General features: G+C 44.3%; 1 protein-coding gene across 1 annotated transcript in view; it reads right to left on the bottom strand.

The window, feature by feature from the left end:
- ITIH5 (inter-alpha-trypsin inhibitor heavy chain 5) overlaps positions 1-18,714 on the bottom strand; it is a 48,274-nt gene that overhangs the window by 12,668 nt on the left and 16,892 nt on the right. Inside the window, exons 7-9 of the mRNA XM_065859045.2 lie at positions 18,568-18,684; positions 4,003-4,174; positions 1,248-1,557 (exon numbers count right to left, since the gene is read on the bottom strand). Of these exons, the coding sequence (XP_065715117.1) occupies positions 1,248-1,557; positions 4,003-4,174; positions 18,568-18,684 (599 nt within the window). The remainder of the gene's footprint in view (positions 1-1,247; positions 1,558-4,002; positions 4,175-18,567; positions 18,685-18,714) is intronic.

The following is an 18,714-nucleotide window of genomic DNA, read 5'->3' as shown; positions in this document are numbered from 1 at the left end:
GACAATGCAGGGAAGTGTCTGTGTAAAAATACAACCCACTGACCACAAAAATCAGAAATTACCTTGGCACCCATGTCGATTTTCCCTCCAACTATGATTTTAATTGGCCTCCAGGAAGTGATTTTCTGTGTAAATTTGGCACCAGGTGCCCAATGTGTTTGCCACCACTGAGCTTGATAAACAGTGAGCTGTTTATCAGACGTATGTGTTTGAACAAGTGCTGGGTTCCTTGGCACAACCAATAAGCACAACCTTCATTTGCCATGAAATGCCACTCACTACCCAAAATGCATGTTCCGAGAAGCAAATGAGATGGGTGGAGTGGCAGATGGATCTACAAAATCCAATTTAAAAGGAAGACAACCCTTGTCCACACATCACCACCACAGGATGAAAAGCTCTAGTGGAAGGTTCAAGATCTCATTGCTCCGGATGAATTAGACACTCGCTAGCCAAGAGGTCTCTTTGTTTCCCGAGGTTCAAAAGTAACATTTTGGGAGTCAAACACAAAGATTTTTGCTTGGAAATACTGACACACTGCCTGACATTGTCGACAGAGCTGTGGTTCAGGTATCGTTTTGTTGTTCCTTACTAGGGTCTCCCCTTGAACTACAGCTCCATGATCACAGAAGAGGAACGTAATCTCTGCTTTTACGGAACGAGAAGGACTACAGGAAACTTGTTAGGAGTTTGGGTTACAAAGAATAAGAGGATTAAGTGACTACATGATTGCCCCAGCGTATTTTTCAAAGGCAAATATTTTGGAGTTTGAATATAAGGATATATTAAAAACAAAACAAACAAAAAACCACAAACAAACAAACAGAAATAATTTTCTGCCCCAAACTGATATCTCCATTCCTGAGCCCCTCCATACTGTTTATGTTGTCAATTTGAAGCAAACAAGCCATCTTTTCCACCCTCTCTCCACCTGCAGAGAGGTGTCACTCATGCCTCCCATCTCTCCAGGTTTACATGCGCAAAACAAATATCTGAATCAGCAAAACAAATGCCTTGTTCTGAGGGGCTGGGAAGCTGCAGTACAGCTCAAGGGATCTTCTGGGAAGGAGACAGTTTCTGGGTAGGTCTCCTCAGTATCTGAGCATACTCTGCCTCTCTCTACCAGAGATGAGCCTTGGAGAAACTCCCATCTCTTGCATTGTCTCCTTAGAGCGTTTTCCTTCTCAAAACCCTCACCTAGAGGACCCAAAAAATATATGAGCACAGAAAAAGCAGAACATACATACCCTTTGAGGTGACTGGCTGCATCCTCATCCTCCTGGAAATGCCTCGTCATGCCACAGTTCTCCAGTGCCATCCTCTCCAGCAGCTTGTGGTCCACATCATTGCCAATGCCGATGGTGAAGAGGCAGAATTTATCACGTATGGCATCCTTGGTGTTGCTGAGGATTCTGGACGACTGTGTTTCCCCAACAGTGGGCCTCCCATCCGTGAGGAAGATGATCAAGGAGACACTCCTGGCATCGATGTCATTCTGAGCAATGTAATCATTAAGTAGCTTTGCACCAGTCTGGAGAGCACCATTAATATTAGTCCCTAGGAAGTTATCAAAAGGATTAGCTCATTTCTCCTCCTAATAGGGGTACAAATAATTTTCCTAAACTCCATTTAGTATGATGACAGGATCTGTGTTCATTGGGACGTTCCTTTTCTCTACATGAGGTTGCACTGGCCCTTTAATTCAGTTCAGCTCTGTTACTCAGCACCAGTATGAACTGAATTAGGAATCACAGTCTATTATGTGAAATTGCCGTGTTCTTGAATGTCTCAATGTACAATAATCAGCCATGATTAGCAGAGTCACGGCACATACCGTGTCCTGCCGGTACATACAAAAAAAGTTAAACTTAATTACGGGGCTCTCCCAGATTATATCTAACTAGGAAAACAAGTTCTGCTCACTTTGTCTGAAGGGCACAAGTTTTGGAGAAAGAGAAAAAGCCTTCAAATGCGAAAACAAGTGGTTGGGTTTGTTCTTCAAACCCCAGGGGCTAACAAAGTTCAAAGGGAAAAGAAACGGTTTTGTTAGCTGAGGAGTATGTTTTCACAAAACAATTGGCTAGCAAAGAATGGAGCTGCTTGAAGTGGGGAGAGAGGGAGAAAAGAGAAGATAAATGAGGAAATAGATGTACTTTAGAAGAATAACCATGAAAAGGATTCAAACCCACTGCACGCTCAGGAAAAAAGAAAGCAGGAAAACGAGCACAGGTATCTCCTTGCTCCATGTATTTCTTGTGCCAGTCGAGGCAAAGAGGGATTGATTGTGGAACCTTTGCAAAATCAGTATGTCTGGATTGAAAACAGCTCAGGTATCCAGAAACTTAGTGTGCACAGCTCCAGTGACTGCAGCAAGATAAGGAATAGGAAATGAGCTAAGATTTCTGAAAAGTCCTCAAAATCCAGACTGTTTTTCTTACAAAATGGTTTTGACCCAAAACCACGCACCTCAATATCCTAATACTCTCTCAGACTCCATCCAGATCCAAAATTTCAGAAAGAGTGTTCTCCTCAGATATAAAAGAAAACCATCCCATGTGGCAGAGTGTGTCATTTCAAACCCAGCCAGATCACAGAGTTACCAAGCACTGAAAACTGCCGTTTGCCACATACACAAATATTTAGCAGCAATACTTTGTTCCCGTTTCGTCGGTGTGTGAGTATGACACAGCAGTGTAAGCACTGCACGTTCTTTGTGTGTGTGACCTGCAAGCCTGAGTGTGTTCATTTTCACTCGAAGATGCTGAAGCAACAGCAGTCGTATAGGGAAAATACAGAGTTAGACAAAACTAAAGTACTGCAGGCCTGTGATGGAGAATCACTGCACCTTCCTGATGAACCTGAGTTAATAATTTCCTTTTACTTTTGTTCTCTGGCAGGTTCACGTGCAAACTCAGCTGGTTCCTGCACAGCTCTTTTGGCACTTCAGGAGCAAAAAGTTTTGTACTCTGAGTTTAGTCCCATTATTAGTAATTGTTTAACTGGGTAGGTCCCTTGACCACTTCCTAAACTCTTCTTCTCACAATACAAACAGTACGGCAAACCATCCTGTTTGCTGTGTTTTTCCATCGGAGAGTTTCCTTTGCTAGGAGTGGTCACTGGCCAGGAGAAGCCATGGGAAGGCCCTGTCTGACCTTCAACAAACTGTGACTGCTTGCATGGAGAAGGGTTTGCACAGGTCATTTTGAAGCTCTCTGCCTATCTGAGGAGTGCTTGGGTATGATGGGCATATCTGCTAAAGTATGTTTGGTTATAAACCTCACTGTGTTGTTGGTTTGGGGTTGTTTTTTTTTTTTTATACTAGTGTCTGAAGCCTCATAAGAGACCACTGGTTCAAACTCAGAATCATGTCTGCACTCTACCACTGTTCCGGGGTCTCCTCCTCTCCCTTTTTCCCTTCTGGCAACAAGGCACAAATGAAAAGGGTCAAGAAATTCTTAAATATAATTCTGGCTGCTCCTTGGTAGAGACATGAAGAAGACAGTATTAGGTGAGAAACCAGGTCCTGTAGAAAGCAATCCCACAGTGCAGGCTGAGTAGTCCATCCCTGGAGTTTCCAGCCCAGACAAAATCATGCACCTGCTTTTAAACAGGCTTTCAGAAACTGCACAAGTACCAGCCCTGTGTGTCCTTCACCAAAATACGGTATTTTTTTCCTGTGTCCTCAATAAATAACCCTAGGAACTTTCCCACTCTGAGGGTCTCACCAGATGAATGGGAGAATGGGCGTGACTTGATTTTAACAAGTATATCGGGTCCTATGACTAGATCTGGGGACACCTTCCCATTGTGCACACTGGTAAAGAGCACATATCATTCTGTCACATAAATGTGAGAGGAGGTAGTGAATGGCCCCCTTGCCCCATGACCTAAGTCGCAATGTGTTTTTATTGCTACATACTACAGGACCACATTCACCACTACCCATTCTGCTGTAGTTAATTGGATAGCAAAATTAATCCCATTCGTATCTCTGGATCGTACCTCCAGTAGGTGACATATTATGAATGTACTTTTTTGCATCTCTTATATTATTTGGAGTAACCGGCACCATCTGGTCCTGCTGCCAGACCTTTATTCGGTTGGAAAAACCAATGATATTGAAGTGGTCTTCAGGCCTTAGGTCCTGGAGAATTGTGAAGAGAGCTTCTTTGGTCTAGAAAGAGAAAAGAAAAGAGACCAGTAGGCACAACTGTCACTGTTTTAGTGAGCAAGAATTTAATTCTTAAGAGGTTTACTGATCTTACAGATATTTCTTATCAATATCTCTACACTGCCAGTTTGGCTGATGAAGACAACTGTGATGTCCTTCCCTGTTTTAAGGCTTGGTCTCCTGTGGTGTCAGGTGCTACACAACTATAGGACGAACAACACTTGCCCAAAAGATCTTGCAAAGCTGCGAGAAATATGCCTGGACCTAAAAGCTTAAAACTCATTCATGACAATTAGGATAAAAGCTCTCACTGACTGGGAAAACCATGCCCTGAACTAAGGGATACTAAATAATGTTGACTAATACCAAATGCTCTTCTATACCCTTCCAGACTTGCTGTAAATCACATATTGTTAAAAAGGTTACTTATAATATACCTCTAAATATGTCAAGGATGCAACTGCTCTGTTTATAATTAAGATACCAGTTAAGCTAATACGTTCAAACGAATGTGATATAAAAAGGAGCCCTGACTAGTCATTGCAGGTTCCACCTGCTAGTCAGTTTTGTCCCAGGCTTGTTTTTCCAGCAATATCTCAATGTTATATTGCTCCACTGTTCGTCATCCTATGTAAATACAGGCAATCACAGTGGGGAAAGCTGGTATCAAGATGAGTTCATAGCAAGAGAGGTTAAGGTTCCTGGGTAGTGGGAAAGACAGGCCACTGAGGATAAGCCAGCAGACAGAGTGCAGATGTGTCCAATTCTCCCCAGTGTGACCAGCTTTGATTTAACAGCCATGCAGCTGTGTTTGCATGGAGACAAACTTCAGCTTATTAAGACCAGCTCAGAGAAGATGCCCAAAAGCAGCCTCTGTCTATGCAAACATACCCTATCCTTGGATGCAAAACACATGGAAAGAATATGAGGAAATATCTGTAAGCAGAGGGATCAGCAGCTTCTCAGCTCTGCCCCTTCTTGGCCAGCATTAAGCCTTTCAAATTCCAAGGAAAGCTATCTAGGAAATAACATGGTGGACTCATCAGCATTTAAAGCTTTCTCTTGTGCCTGTCAAGGAAATATGTGAAGGGCTTGTTCGGAAAAAAATACAAAAGGTAATTAGCGATTCTGGAACCCACATGTTTCTAGGCCTAACGTTGCTATAATAAAGACAGTTTGGAAAAGAGCTGAAAGGACTGATCAAGCTGTGTCGTCAATATCCCTCTGGATTCTACATTGAAGCTGATGATGCAATGATGCAACCGCAAACAAATTACCCACCGCAGAGGAATCTGTAGTCCTCCCAGCTGTTGTCTTGGCTTCCTGTTCATCTGATGTTAAGGGGAATATTTCCCATAGCTTCAAACAATCTGGAACCAGGTCTGGAGTCCCTCCCTGCCTGTTTCTGTCCTCTGTATAAACCGTTTTCCTCTGTAGGGATCATAGGATTCATCTCCCACTTGCTCAGCTGGAACATTGCTCCACGTCTCACCACCACACATTTTATTAATGTTTCAAAGATGAGAATACTAAACCAAACGCTGGTGAAAGAGGTTCTTTCAAAGAGAAGGAGAGAGCCCCGCTTGGTTCAGACCATGATATGCACCAAATAAACCTTCAAGAAGATGAATTCCTGCCCTGAACATGAGGGCTGTCTCCCCAACCTAACAGTCCATAGAGAACCTGCTAAGATGAGCTAGATAGCCATTATTTCAAAAGAAGGAAAAGTTTTATGCAGTCTCATCTCCTCTTTCACAATAGCCTTTGTATTGTAAAAATGCAGCAGTTAATCCATATTACCCTTCAGAGGGACACTGAAACATTCACAGTCCCATTTTATAGAAGCGAAAATTTGGGCACAGACTACTTCAGTAGTGATGTCCAGGCCACTAATTGAGAGCTTTCCAAAACCTGGAGTTTCCAGCTCTAAATCCAGTAGGTCAAATAATCTCTCATGCACATGTAGAAGAGCAAAGCAGCAATCACACAGTGAAGAAAAGGACTCTTGGATTTATTTCATGATAACAAGAGTGGCCCTCAAAAAATGAGATCAAAGTGAGTAGAAAGTTAAAATGGAGAAGCTTCTACCCTGTTTAAGTGTGATCAGGCCTTCATGCCAACCTCTGCTGAAGGAAATTTTGGGCAGGATGGTAAAGCAAGAAACAATGAGGCCACAACAGCTCCCATGTGCAACATCCCTCCTCCACTCCCTGCCAAGGGAAGGAAAAAGAGGTGCCTAGAAGCAATGATTGGGAGCAAAACTCCCCAAGTCTCATTATCCATATTATAGGTCTGATTATAAGCAATATAATCTGACCTTTTCCATTACAAAACATTTATTTTTTTCAGCTTTTTTGTAATTCTGTCAAACTGCACTTTTCTCAGAGGGATTTATTGGGCTGAACGGCTCTGTTGTTTCTGTAAACAAGGCAAGAGGAAAAATAATCTTGGTTTGGCCTTCTTGCAGAGAGAATGCGTCTCACCTCCAGAGGGCTCAGAAATTCCTTTTGACATTCTTGCCTGTGTTCAGCCAAAAGAAAAGGAAAATAAAAGGAGAAACAACGCAGAGCAGCAGTGCAGTTTGTGTGCACACAGCATCCAAGCTAGAATTGCAGAGGGGTCAGGAGGGAACCGAAGCAGATTTTCACTTCCCCACACCCTCATAGAGGGGCCAAATGTGGGGCTGGGACCATCTCTCTCTCTCCCCTTCTTTCATTCTCTCTTTCCTTTTAGTCTCTTAGTTTTGTCACAGTTAAGTCATTTCCATGGAGTTTGATTCAGTTTTTCTCAGGAAAAATAAGTATGTCATATTTTAATGCAGATGCACAGACAGCCTGGATTTTGGCATCTCAATCATATGCTTGTCTCTGCAATTAAAAACCAAACAAAAAAACCCCAACAAGAACAACAACAACAAAAAACCAACCTTTGAATTTGTGGAACTTGTGTAATATATATACATAGAAACATATGTACAAGCGTGTGTACGTGCACCTGGTTTTGCTCCAAAGCAAACAGAATGAGGGAGGCCATATGGTTCGTTCTCCTGCAGTTTTTACCTCATCCCCAGCGAAAATGAAGGGTGGGATTCAGCTTTCCCAACTCGGTCATCAGAAAGCTGGGCATTGCATCTAATCCCTCTCTAGGCAGGGAAAGGCACCTCCAGAGAGTGATCCATCCCATCTGTTTTGGACAGGGTTTAGGATGGGCTGAGTCATTGCCTGGAAATGCCTGTCTCCCTGCATTACCTCCAAGAGGCTGAGTAGCTCAACTATAGAGAAGGTGGGACTCATCTCTGACCAAATCCTGCCTGGTCCTGAGCAATATAGCACTTAATGGTGCCAAAAGGAGCTGAACTGGCTCTCCATCTCTCCCACAGTGCTCTGAATTTCCTGGCTTATCCCATGTGTTTCTATCCCCCCTGCCCCAGCTCATACGAACCTGCAGGCTTATCCTGAACACTGCAGTCCCTATGGGGTGGCAACACACATTTTGCTACCAATATCTCTCACCCATAAATGGGCTGAAAGAGAGACGTGACTTCCCTCTGGAGGGCTGGATACAATTCAGGAGCTGGCAGGCAAAAGCAACTTTAAATAAGGAGAACATCTTGGTAAAAGTGCACTGCTTGAAATCCTTTAAGTAGGCAGCTATGACTGAGTGCTCTTGGTGCCCGTCCCGCTCCTTCAGCAGCCCCCAGGCAAGGATTTGCAGAGCATTTTGTGCAGAGAGTGCCTGGCAGCAGCTTCATTCGGGACGCAGCAGCGAGTTTCTTGTTGTGGCCATGTAAGGCCACAGCTGGAACTTCTCCTGGCTCTGAGGAGCCAAGAGCTGAGGCTGCCGGGATCCCCAAGCTGCTCTGCTGCCGATGGGGTCTTTGCATTTCCAGTCCCGCCTGGCCTCCGTGAGTCATTGCACTGAAACTGGTGCCAAAGGCACGCTCCTGAGAGACAGAAAATTAACCATTTCTTCCGTGGTGAGGGCCAGATCATTCCTCCACGGCTGTGTGTACAACACTGATTCATTTTGGGGATAAACTGTGCACAGAACACTGAGGGTGACAGAACACTGGACCAGGCTGCCCAGGGAGGTTGTGGAGTCTCCTACTGTGGAGGCATTCAAGACCTGCCTGGACACCTTCCTGTGGAACCTCATCTGGGTCTTCCTGCTCCGGCAAGGGGATTGCACTGGATGAGCTTTCCAGGTCCCTTCCAATCCCTGACATTCTGTGATTCTGTGATTCTGTGATATGTAACCCAAGGGTCCAGTGCCCTTGTGCCAGGTGCTCTAAGGTGAAACCCTTCCCCCAAAGTGTTTGCCTGAAGAGATGCATTTTTGTGTGGAGGGTGAAGAAAGGTTTAAAGGAGAGGATGTCATGAAGTAGCAATGCAAAACAGAAAAAAAATTGCCAGTTGGGAATGGTTTGTACCTGTCAGAGACAAGTTTTAAATGAGGATTTAAGAGATAATAACTTGGGGGACAAAAATTCCTCAATTTTCCCCAAATTAGAATGGATGAAATTGAGCTGAAAGGTGGAGTCAGAATTGCCACTCCAGAGCATTTGAGTTGTGAAGCTGTGCTGGTGAATTAGGTCTCAGCACAACTGGAACCTGGGGCTTGAAAGAGACAAGTCCAGGCTAAGATATCACTCCCCAAGTGGGGAGCAGAAGAGTCATGGTCTACAGCTGAGGACAGGTGAGATGACCCTGGTTGCCAGGGTGTGACCACAGTTTTTGTCTGTGCTTCAGAAATGAGGAGGAGCTGAAGATGGGTTCACACTGTCTAAATGACCAATGTGCAGATAGTGTCTTCCCAAGCCTCCAAGGCCAGAGACAAGCCAGCTCACGGCCACCACTATGGTCTTTGTTGTCACCTCCAAGCTGATTCCTGAACATGCAGCATAACTGCTGCTCTTCTGGTTCTTATTGCTGAGGGCTCTGCATCAGGACAGAGATGATTTGGGGGTGTACAACCTCTAGCAACAGCAGGAAGAGAACTCCCTCAGCTGTGCTCCAGTTCAGCTGTGGCTTCTCACCTTCATACCTGGCCCTCAGGACTAGCTCTGACAGACCTCACTCTGCTTGAACACTGGTGGAAGAAAGCATGGGAAGAGACATGCTCCAATGGGAGAGCTGAGAGCCTTTCGCCCTTTCTTGGGTCAAAAAGCTGCCTTGGAGACATCTGAGATGATGTCAGACCGTCTGGGCACCTTTTAGGAGGAATCTGTGTCCTGGTGACATTTCTCCCACAGCCTCGTGTTTGTTTGAGGAGCAGGGTGAGGGTGAAGCCTGGCTACCCTGTAAGCTGTGCCGTTCAGAAGGGAACAATGTGTGGTTGTTCAATGCCACGGCATTGCCAGACATTGGCCTTGCTGTGAAGCAAGGGGGGCAATTCAAGCACCTCATTATAATGCATATCCCGAGCCCACGTATTCACACTTTCCATTGCCTAGGAGCATGTGCAAGTGCTTCATCCTAGGATCACATCTGTGCTAGCTTCATACCAGCTTGTAAAGAAAAAAAAAATCAATCAAAAGACTTTCAGTTCATGCTGGATCCAATTCTGGATGGGTAGTGGGTGTCTGCGGCACTGCAGCATAACGGCCCCTCTTGGAAACAGCTTCCAGATACAGAGGGGGCTCTACCAACACCCAGCCCACCAGTGCCTCTGAGATCACTTGGCAACCCTCGGCTGTACCCTGCACGCCCAAACACAGCTGGCATCTGCCCTCGCAATGGCTGGGCAGAGAGACGTCAGCGCTGGTGACACGGCCCCTTCCCAGCTCCAGCAGCACCAGGGAACTGCGTGGGTTCGACATCAGTCAGTCTGAAGAATGTAGCTATCAGAGAGGAAAGCGTTCACCATCAAAGCCTTTAGAATGCAGTACCCATCATCTAAAAGTGCTGCGTGAGGACAGTCTGCAGATAACAGACACGGGACCATCTGCAAACATATACTGAAGGATGCTGCAGCTAGAAGACAAAATATCACTAGGCTTGAGTTTATCCTTCCAGACCCCTGTAGGAAAGCATATTTGATGAGAAAGGAGTGATTGCACAAAGGGAATTAGGAACCCACAGCTCTGTCCAGGGGCTCACAAACCAGATCTTCTACAGCGAGAAGCAGAAAAGTACAAGTAAATATGTTGTTTGGCAAAACACTGCAAGGAAATACATGGAGAGAAAACAGATGAGCTTCCCTTCGATATCCTCTCTGCCTTGGTTCATATCTTTCCATTTGTAAAAACTCACAGGCAGCTGATAAAAAGGTCCAGAACTGGATTTTCAAAGCTACAACAGCCTTATCTGCTCAAATCTGCCCATAGTCTGTCAGAGGAATTAATACTGTGACTTAAGGAAAGGCTGGCATCAAAGTTGCACCTGAAATGATGGACGAATACTGCCGTAGAGTTGATTTGGGATCCAGCAGCCAAGGGAAAGGCAGCATGAGCTCCACTGCTATTTTGCAGGAGGAGCTGAGGTACAGAGAGAGCAGAGGTTTGGGCAGTGTCATTCCTGCCAAGGCCTGAAGCCAAATCTCGTGAGTTTCGCTTTCCTCTATGCCGCAGTTTCCTTTCTGCCCACGTAATGCAGGTCACGTGCCAGGGACTTTTGTACCAAAAATGGTGTTTAACCCAGAAGTGTATACTTGGGTTTTATTACCTTCCTCCATCCCCATCTTGGGAAGGATAATCTGCCCTTTCTTCCTCTGCAGGGACCGTCGTGCAGTTCAGAGACTGCAGTTCACCCGCTCCCTGTCAATGTATCTTTGTGCTTTCTTCTTGGCAGACACTGATCACGTAACCAAGGAAAACTCCTTTGCAATTCTGGACAACAAGCATTTTGTTTTATGCTAACACTGGCCTGCGATGGGAGAGGGCTTGTAGAGCTCTGAACAATAAAGGTCTGTTTCCAGTCCATGATCCAGTCTCTCTTGAACATCATGAGTCTCTCACTAATAACTTGAACATTGCTGATCCCTATATGGCCTTAGAAAAAGTTGCTTAGTAGTTTCCCTGTTTGCAAAAGACATTCTCCATCATTCAGAATAACTATTTCTATTGCCTGTTCTGAAAAAGGCTTTCCGCTTAGCATCAAGTAAATCACTTAGCTCCACATAAATCCTGGGCATTTAAGCACAGTATTTCTGCTCAGTAGAAGATAAAACTGTCTTCAAGGATGTGGATGTTCAGTGCTGTGGACAAGCTTAGCTATCAGTTGGAGTAACTTACTTCTCTAGCACCCAACAGCATGGTGAGGATAAATACATGAAAAACTGCAAGATGATCTGATTTCTCAGGAACTAGGGTCTCATGTGCCCAGAAGGCAGAGTAAATGTTCAGTCTTCGCAATGTCACTGCAGCGTTGAGGATATAAATAAATTCCTGTACGAAGTTTTAAGGAGGCAAGATCTTATCAGTGCCAAGCATCGTCGCTTCAAGCCCTTATCAACAGTGTGGTATGGATTACATTTGGAGCAGTAAAAGTTTCTGTACAATAAGTCAAAGGGAAAAGTTTAAAGGCTGACGCACAGCGCTGTACTGAAATAACCCCACTGGAAAAAATGGGGCTACCCGGGCAGACAGCCAGACTGACACAGCAGTGCACGGAGGCCACATTCTTCTCTTGTGCTTAGCTCATTTTAGGTGGGATTGCATCCCATAATACGCCAGTCGGACACTCAAACCCCAGCATGACAAACAATTTACATGGAGATAGCAGTAAAAAGGTGAATGCCAAGGGAAAAGTGCCTCATGCCCTCAATGCAGAGTTTGACACCTCTGTCTCTGCCCATCCTCAGAAAATGGAATTAGTCCCAGCACATTAAAACTGTTCCAGAAACTCCAGACTTTAATTCTGTGTCACACAGATCAGCTGCAGACACAGTGCTGGAAGACCTGACGTGCCCAAGAGGCTGCATACAGTGCATCCCCTCAATTCCAGCAACCATTGTCTCCTATGTCATGCAGGAGGAATTGGGCTGAGACACAGTTTGTTGTGCTTTTCATGTTAATTAACTTCCATTCTTCATCAGGCAGCCTCTCTCACAGCGGCTTGATTTGGTTTGCAGGTTTTCTAGCCCCTTCTTAGAACACCCTACCTGTGTGTGTAACCTGCTAGGAGAGATGTTTCTCTCCATGGAGGAAAGATCTGTGCTACCTCAACAAGGAGCAATTGTGCCATTCCTACTCAGGGAGCAGGTGTTATTTCTCCATGAAAAGGAGCACTGTACTTCCATAGGGATGAAGTGTCTGACTCTGTAGCCACCTCCTCTGATACCCCTGACCCTTTTTCATCAGACTGTGATACCTCTCACTTTTAAATGTGACTTCCCCATTTTCATGCCCAGTGAGTGCAGAATGGCCCCCTTTCCCATTTTCATTATTTCCAAATCTCCTCGGGATCTCCAGCTATGGGATCCCCACTCCTTCCTGCACATTTCTGCCTCCAGCCCTTTCCCTGCCCCCTTCCATCCCAGGCCACTGCCTCAGACACAAGCACAGGCCACATCTTTGGTCAAAACGCTGCAGAGAAGAGCGCAGATGTTTTGGAGAAGGTGTAGTCGCTACATCAAGGGTAGCTATCCAAGCAAAAGCTCTCTCCTCGTGACACACATAGTGTCATACCCCTCATTCCCAAGGGACTTCAAGTTACGTCATGTGGACCTCATAGTCAGAACCACCAATGAACAGTGTTTGATAACTTCATGCAGTAAAAGAACATGGATGGCCTCACTCCCGCAGGTTTCCACATAAGATCCCACAAGAACTTGCGAGCTTCAGCTGCTCTTCACAGTTAAAAATGGAGCATCCCAGTTGAGCAATGTGTAGTGCACACCCCATATTAGGGTGAAGGGCTGTTTCCTTGGAAACAACAGCATTGTTGCAAGCAGTTTTAGACTAATAGCTTAAGTCTTGGCAAAGATCAGGTGTCTTTTAGATTTGAGGGATCTTGTACAGCCATAAAGCCTAACCATGGGTTTGCCAGCTAAACAGACAAGACTCTACAAAGAGACAAGCACAGGCAAAGAACATAACCTACCTAAGTTCACATAACAGATCCACAACGAAAACATAAATAGAAGCCAGGACTGCCCTCCAGGTATTGCTCCAGCAACTGGCAAAAAAAACACAATTCCAGCTTGGAAAAGACTATTAAAGAAACCCAGGTCTACAGCTTCACAGACTTCACAAAGCCTTGAGAATAATAATAGACTTTAATGGCTTTGGCCAGCCCCACCTGGGACCTCCACCCACACTCCATTTAAGCTCCAGCCTGGGTTGTTGGTCCTTGTTTGAGTCTCAGACCAAGAGCTGTGCTGTGTTTCTTGCTTTGTCACAGCTATGTCTGGTTGTAGACTTTAATGATCCTGACCTATGGACTAACTTCCCAGCTTGATTTAGCCCCTTTCTTTTCATGGCGGACTTGTTTGATGATCACTGGCCTGTGTCTGGCACTTCAGTAGCACCTGTTTTTAGTTCATCCTTTGATTAATTCATCAAAGGTCCCACTGAAACCCTTGGGAGATCTCTTAGTGTCTTCATGGGATTTCAGTTTAAGCCTCAGCAGCATTTTCATGACAAACTCTGCACTTGCCTTTACATTCTATTTGCTCTAAACCCAATTAAAGGACTTGCTGTTTACAGGTGGTCTGGGGTCTTCCTGGGAAATTCCATCTCTACTTCTCCTGCCTCAGCATGGAGCAAATCAGCTGGGGGCATGTTGGCTGTTAGTCCTGAGACCAGAAGCAGATGCTCCCTGTCCTAAATATTTGATGATATCTTGCTCCAAAGGTTGTTTGTCTGTATGACTCTATCATTATTTACAAGTTTCAGGGCTTGGGGAAGGCAGATTATTTTGCTGCATTGTAAATACTTGCATCCTTCTTGGAAGCTGGTTGTTTAGAGTCTATATGGATCTGACATCTTATTTACTGTAGTAGTTCCTATATTCTGTATTCATATCTACAGAGAAGACTGAGATGATACTGCTGTTGTGTATTCACAAAAAGGAGGGAGCTGGATGAGGTTGTTGGAGATACTGCACGTGGTTCTTCTGCATTCACTGAGGCTGCTGCTTTCCAACAGAAGTTGAAAAGCTGGCGAATCTTCCCCCTTCACAGCATCTTTAAACTCACTTAAGGCTGTAATTAGAATTAGCATTTTTTCCGAAGTCCCCTGGTGATTTAAGGTAGTTCTCCTGGGGTGCAGCTACTATTTGGACCAGCAGTCAACAGGCCTGCAGCCAACTCTGCATCAACCAACAGAAGTCAGCGGAATTTGGAGCGAGAACATTGAGTGTTCAGATGCTTATCTGCCCTCTCATCACCCCGCAACTACTCAGAGGGAGTCTGTGTGCTGAGGCACAAAGGTTTAGGGATATGTGTCTATAAAGCAGTTGGGCCCTCAGAAGTGCTCAGACAGTGTGGGTGACAGATCAATGGTACCAACAGCGTCCCTTGGATGGTTGCAGGGAAATAAACTGAAGCATTTGCAAATACGCAGCAGGTCCCAGCTTCAGTTGGGTTCCTTCTAGCGTAATTAACCTCAAAGAAAATTACAGTCTGGCAGGCTACCATTGACAATTTGCCAGGCTTGTGGTGTAGCCGACTGTTTAACTGAGTGTGTGGCCATTTATTGCCTGTGGGAAAGGTAAGGTGAAATTAATCTGTGGTTGAAACAGCTACATTTCACCGCGTATCTGCAAAACATCTGCAAATCCTTCCTCTTGTGGACACATTCATAGTTTGGAACATGCTTGTTCTATGCCACTGAATTGCAGGCTGATAAAGGTCCTTTTTCACCACATTTAGTGAAGCTGGGGTTAATCATGGTAACCACAAGGTGGTAAACCGATAACTGGCCTCTCTTTCTTCTGGTTATACCAATGTAAAACTCCTACGTTCCACTCCACCTCTACAGCCAAAGGTACCATAAAAATCAGTAGGAGCAGGTCAGACTTTCCAAAGAGCAAATAATTTTGCTTCCTAGTAAACCTTGCAGAGATAACCTGTTCCCCAGCTCTTCTTGCTCCTGTTGAAAGCAACTATTCCACGCTGTCTCTTTGATAATGGAGAAACAAAGCTCATAAGGACAAAAAATTTTCTTTGCCAGTGGGACAGCAGTAATGATGTGTAAAGTCTCAAATACATGAACATTTCTTTTATTGTGATGCTCGAGAATTTTCTCTTCCTGACCTTTATCTCCCTGCCAATGCTAGAAGATGAATGTCAGAAATGTGCAAATCCTCGGTGGAGGTGGACTACTGTAACACAATTGACTCTGTTAGGCATTACCAGAGTTCAGAGGCTGTGAAAACTGCAGGAGGAACATGCACATTAGCTGATCTTCCCAAAAAGCTGATACATGTCTCAGAATGTCTCACAAGTCTTCATGATTTAATCTGATCAACCAGTCTCACTACACGTGTTTGCAACTGAGTCTGGACATCTTGTTGCTTCAAAGACTGAGATACCTTAGGAAGAAAGGGATGGCATGAACAGATGAAGATTAATGTAGGAAAAGGAAAACCTTGGTAGAGGAAAAGAAGAAATTACTCACAATTAGATTGTGGGAACTGCAGGATGCATGAAATCCTGACTCGATTTGAGCCACTTTGACATTAACTTCATGAAAGCAGTTGAGTGAAGAGTAGAAAAATCTCTTCAAGTGCACAACTGATGGCTCTCATCCTTGCTTGTACAACCCTAAAAACTGTCCTTTGTCACAGTTACCACAGCTGACCTGCAAGAGCACTCTTTACAACTGCTGACTGTATTTTTAGCTGATCTTGCGTGTGACTCAGTAGAGAGAAATGAAGAAAGGCAGTCCCTTCGGAATTCGCAGCTCTCTACACAACACCATAGATCACCACAGCTGCAAGGGCACAAGAAAAAAAGAAGAAAAGGAGGCATTTCCTCTGCTCACATGTATCCTGCCACCAGAGGACCTGTCTGTAATTCAACAAACATCTTAATAACAAAAACAATTGGGTAAAAAGGACACTGAGCAGATGTGGGTCATGGCTGTAACTGATTGCACTTTCTTAGTGTACCAAAAGAGGCATATTATTCAGCCAGTCCTAGATTTTGGTCTTTCCTTGACTAATTTGTGTGGGGTTTTTATGATTTAGGTCAGAATTCCATGAAATTCTATTGCTTCCTGCACCTGTCATTCTCCCATGACGTATTAGTGGTTCTCCACGAAAAGAGTACATAGAATCATAGAATCATTTTGGTTGTAAGAGACCCTCAAGACCACCAAGTCCAACCATTAACCTGTCACTAAACCATGTCCATAAGAATCTCGTCTATGCATCTTTTAAACACTTCTAGGAATGGTGATCTAAGACAACAGGTAAAAAGTTTGGTTCACTCCAAAGAAAGGTTCTGGTTAGACAATTCGCTCACTTTGCGCTCAATAAGCATCTCTTTGTACCTAATTAGCCTGAGACTGATGTATGTTTAGCAGTAGCAGCTGGCTAAGCTATGCAGTAAACCTTCAAGGGTTAATCCCTGGCCATGTTGTTTCTAGTAAGTATATGAAAAAGAAACACTAATATGCTCAGGAGGAGAATAAAAGCTTTCATAGTACAAGGTTAATCTGCTGACCCAAGGCCCTGCTTGCGCAGCTCACGCTAACACCAAAGCCCTTCAGAGTCTTAATCTCCCTGGTTCAGCACTGTATCATTGACTGTTTGCTTTCAGGACGCAGAACTGGGTGCATTTGTGCAGTATCTGTTTATTCTGTGAGGCAAGGCAGACATTTTTCAGCAGAAGGATAACAGAAAGCCATGAGACAGGCTCTGTCCAAAGGAATTTCTAAAGATTCAGAAGCATCTTTGTTTAAGACCTCATTCAGCATCGTAGTAGGTATGTTTATTGGCGACTCTCTGTTTGCTACTCTAGTCCCTGGGGAAGATAATTAGTAGCCATAAAAGTCATTCTCCATTTTAACTCACAGTGGTGATAATTTGATTTAATAGGGGACACAGCTTCTAAATTAAGATTTATCATCACCACTGAAACCAGATATTAATAGTAAAGTTTTTAGCAGAGAGAGAAAGGCATATATACTCTCAGTGTCCTTGTTCAAAGACAGAACTGTCAGAGAATGGCCATGGTCTGTGTTTTCAAGGACATTTGGGCTAGTTTAATGGCCAAGGAGAAAAAAAAAGGATTCTCAAAGAATCACACTTTCCAGGAATATCAGCACATTCCAGGAAGGCAACCAAGAAGCCTGAATGGGCTAATTAGAACTCCTTAACTGGCCAAGATCCAAGTCCAAGCCACTGGCCTTCAGTCATTCTAGTAGAGTTACAACATCACACCATCCATACAAGCTGAAACTGCCCCATGTGGATGTCAACCTGCATAGAAAGTGTCGCTTTCCACTGTCATTAGCTCGACCTTGGTAAGAAAGTAGAAGATAAAGATGTGGCCATTCAACAGAGAGAAGGCATCTAACTTTTCCATATCTCATGCCTGTGGGGCAAGTCTTTAAATGGAAGGAAAAAATACTAAATCAACAAGGACTTTTCTCCTTTTCTGCACAGATATATAAGACAGAAACTGGACTAAACTCTCCAGTGTGAGTGCAGACCTGAAATATATCTGTCAAATCATTCAGAATTGGAGTCTTAATTCACCTCTGCTTCTAGTTTAGATTGATAATATTGTGTTGAGAGAGAAAGTATATTTCCCCAGGCACTACCTGTCTTCCAAGACAAATACTTGTCTCTTGAACTGGAGGTGGTTCCCATCTGTCCATCTCAGAGAACTAAAGTAACAAAAATGTTTAGGCACCAGCCTCAACCCTCCATGTCAAAGGTTGATTTTAAGCATTGTTGTTGTGCCCTTCAGCTTGGTATGTTGACTTATGACGTGGTCTACGCCCTGGAAAAATGTCTGAGATTTGTGCTGAAAAAATCAGATTCTCAAAGAGGACAAAGTGACCCTTCTTTCTATAGAACCCATTGAATTATATATTGCTAAGGGTTTCGCCAAGGTAACATAAAGACAAGAATATTTTTTCTCTTCTGTCAAGCTGGGTGCAATGATCTGCCGAATGCACTTTGCTGGGAATTCTCCCTATTCTGCCTCTCTTCAAACTGCCCAGAAGAGAACAGGCCAGCAGCGTTCTAGCTCAGTTTTGACAGCACAGAGCTTTTTTATGGAGTGAAGAAGTCCTCCACACTTCTTGTTCCCATCCCATTCCCACTAACATGACTCTTTCTCATTGCAGGTAAATTATCTCACCTTGAGTTTTCTTCAGAGCCTCCTCTCACCTCAGACATAGTAAGCATTTTGCAGAAGAACCCATCTGGTGAGACGAAGTCTGAACCAAGCCCGCTGCAACCTTACAGCCAACTAGTCTATAATAACTGCAAGGACCTCACCTGTTTCAGTTTTGTTCCCACCATGGAAGCACTGCTGTCAAGCACAAATACAACGTTCTTCGGCAATGGAGGAAGATCAGTGGGGGCAAAGTAGTGCACGAAATACCCATTAAGAATCTGTGGAAGAGCAATTAAGTCAGTAATTGA

This window comes from Patagioenas fasciata, chromosome 1, assembly GCF_037038585.1.
Source record: "Patagioenas fasciata isolate bPatFas1 chromosome 1, bPatFas1.hap1, whole genome shotgun sequence".
Classification (NCBI taxonomy): Eukaryota; Metazoa; Chordata; class Aves; order Columbiformes; family Columbidae; genus Patagioenas; species Patagioenas fasciata.
The sequence above is the reverse complement of the archived record's forward strand: the minus strand, read 5'-3'. Positions and strand labels throughout refer to the sequence as shown.